Here is a 2,364-nt window from a genome sequence, read left to right on the forward strand (position 1 = left end):
AAATACCTGCAAACATTAAGCCCTGACCAAGGTGCTGCAAAACATTGATGGTGAGAATTGGGAAAAGCTGAATTGGAAGCAATTTCAGCTGATGTCAGACCCTGAAAGGCAATTTTAGCAGTTTGGGAACTGGAAGTTATCCTAAAAATTTGTACTTTGCAAATCAACAGGTTGGATTTTGAAGGCACTGGACAAATAAAAATTAGAGATGTGAACTCCCCATTCCTGGAGCTGTTCAGGAACAAGCTGGATGGAGCTCTGAGCAACCTGGTCTAGTGGAAGGTTGTCCCTGCTCATGGAATTTTAATCCTTAATATTGAAGATCCTGAAAATGTTCAGCCTCAATACTGAAGAAGAATTTAAAAATCCATCCAAGGCATCTTCTGACAAGATATCTTGGTCTTGCAGAACTATTACAATGAGTAAACTAAAGAAAAGCTTCCCCTTGTAAGTTTTTGCACTTCACAAAGTAACATTTAATGGATTTTAACATAAATTTCTCACAGTTTATTGTCAGTTCCTGTCTTTGATCCCATCTGTTCAAGGCAAAGAGGAAAATGATGCCCCCAAGAATAGGGAAGAAAGGTATAAAGCCAGGATTTGGAAGTTCACCTGCAGTTCCCATTAAACTCACTGCTTCAAATTTAGTCAAATGATGCAGAAATACTGGAAGGAAATCAGCTGCTCTCTTGTGTTCTGACATTTAAATCGAATTTATTGGCAGAGTAGTGGTTTGGGGAGTCAGGTTAATTATTCAGGAGTTCAGAGGAGCTTTGAGAAACAGTTTTTATTCCTTTCTCTCAGCATATTTATTTTTAACCCTCCTTTTTCTCTTCTCTTCTCCTCCTGAGATGAAAATAGAAGGGGAAAGGGTTTTTCTGCTTCAACATCTTTTTGGGACCCACCATTTTCCCACTTTTAGAAGCTGTTTTATCCACTTTTCTGCATAGAAATCTGAGAGAGGTTTTTTAAGAATTCCCTAAAAACACAAAATACTGCCTGTTGCTTTTAAATTAACACTTAATAATAGATATTACCTGTCATAAATTTCTGATCCTTCTTCCAACCCAGGCAGGAGCCCAATGACAAAGGCTTGAAGACCAGGCAGGAGGGACTTTTGGAGAGGAAGAAAATATTTCTCATACAAGCCCAGGAGAACAGGCCTCACTGACATTGCTGCATTTGCCAGCAGAGGAAACAACCCAGAGCTTTAAAAAAAAACCAAACAAAAACACCCAAAAGAAAAGACAAAAATTAGTCAATTAAAATAGACTGTGAAATACTTATGCCTTAGGACAAAAAAAATAATAAAATTACCTGTACAGGAATAAATCCTTGGCAAGCCATTTGGTCCCAATGATCTTAAAGATGATTTCATAGGTTTCCAAGGCCTTTAAATGCACTCCACTGGGAAGGGCTGGATGCAAACACTGGGATAATCTTTTACTGATGATCAGCCTTCTTGGTAGGAGAGAATATTTGAGGTTACTCTGAAGAGCCTGTGGGAGAAAGGAGGTGAGAATAAATGGTTGTAATGTAAAAATATGACGTGTAGGATGACTGCAGGTCAAAGGTTTCCTATTAGCATGGGGAAAAGCTAAATCCATTCAAGAGTTTTCTCTCATAAATTAATTTTGTTGCACTGAAACAGCAGAATTTGAGTTTTCATGTGGAAGCAGCCATGAACAATCAGTAAGTTTAATCACCACTCTCACTGCCCTGATGTGCAAGTAAAAGATCCTCAGGGCAGGGAATGGTTCACAAAGTGCTGCAGACAGGCCAGGTTTCCAGGGAAAAAATAAAATCTCCTTTCTTTGGAAAGGTTACTCCTTTCCTAGAGCCACCAGGGCATGTCAGCAGGGTAAAGAAGTTGTCCCTTTAATCCAGAGACAACCAAAGAGAGAAGTTGAAGGTCAGTGGCCCTGTCTGCAAACACAAAGAGATGGAAGTTTGGGATGCTTTCAGGCAAATCCTTGGCTCTCCCCAAGGTTGAATCATGGTCTTATCCTCCCTAATTGTTTTCAGCTTGAGAAAATGTTTTGGAAAACCAGCAGAGAGGGGAACTAACCCTGGAAAAAAACCCAAACCAGGTCAGTGATGACCTCAAAGTCACTTGAATGCTGAACACTCGGCAGCAGGAAGAGGAGGAGATAAAACCCATCACCTTCCAGCAAAACCAGCTGTTAAAAAAGAGCTTCTGGTAATAAAATTGACTCAACAACAGTAAATAGAAATATCTCCCCATCCTGGTTCACACACAGATGCCACTGGGAGCCAATTCATTTCCTTCCCTCCCTCCCCTGGATGAGCAGATTTTAATGGGTAATAAAAATTAGAATCCAAGAATCCAGCAGTGCTTGCCAC

At 40.1% G+C, this 2,364-nt stretch overlaps 1 protein-coding gene across 1 annotated transcript in view; it reads right to left on the minus strand.

Moving 5' to 3' along the window:
- DOP1B (DOP1 leucine zipper like protein B) overlaps positions 1–2,364 on the minus strand; it is a 46,316-nt gene that overhangs the window by 34,439 nt on the left and 9,513 nt on the right. The window contains exons 3-4 of the mRNA XM_029964947.1: positions 1,318–1,499; positions 1,038–1,208 (exon numbers count right to left, since the gene is read on the minus strand). Of these exons, the coding sequence (XP_029820807.1) occupies positions 1,038–1,208; positions 1,318–1,499 (353 nt within the window). The remainder of the gene's footprint in view (positions 1–1,037; positions 1,209–1,317; positions 1,500–2,364) is intronic.

This window comes from Manacus vitellinus, unplaced genomic scaffold (assembly GCF_001715985.3).
Source record: "Manacus vitellinus isolate BGI_N305 unplaced genomic scaffold, ASM171598v3 scaffold_86_pilon, whole genome shotgun sequence".
NCBI lineage: Eukaryota > Metazoa > Chordata > Aves > Passeriformes > Pipridae > Manacus > Manacus vitellinus.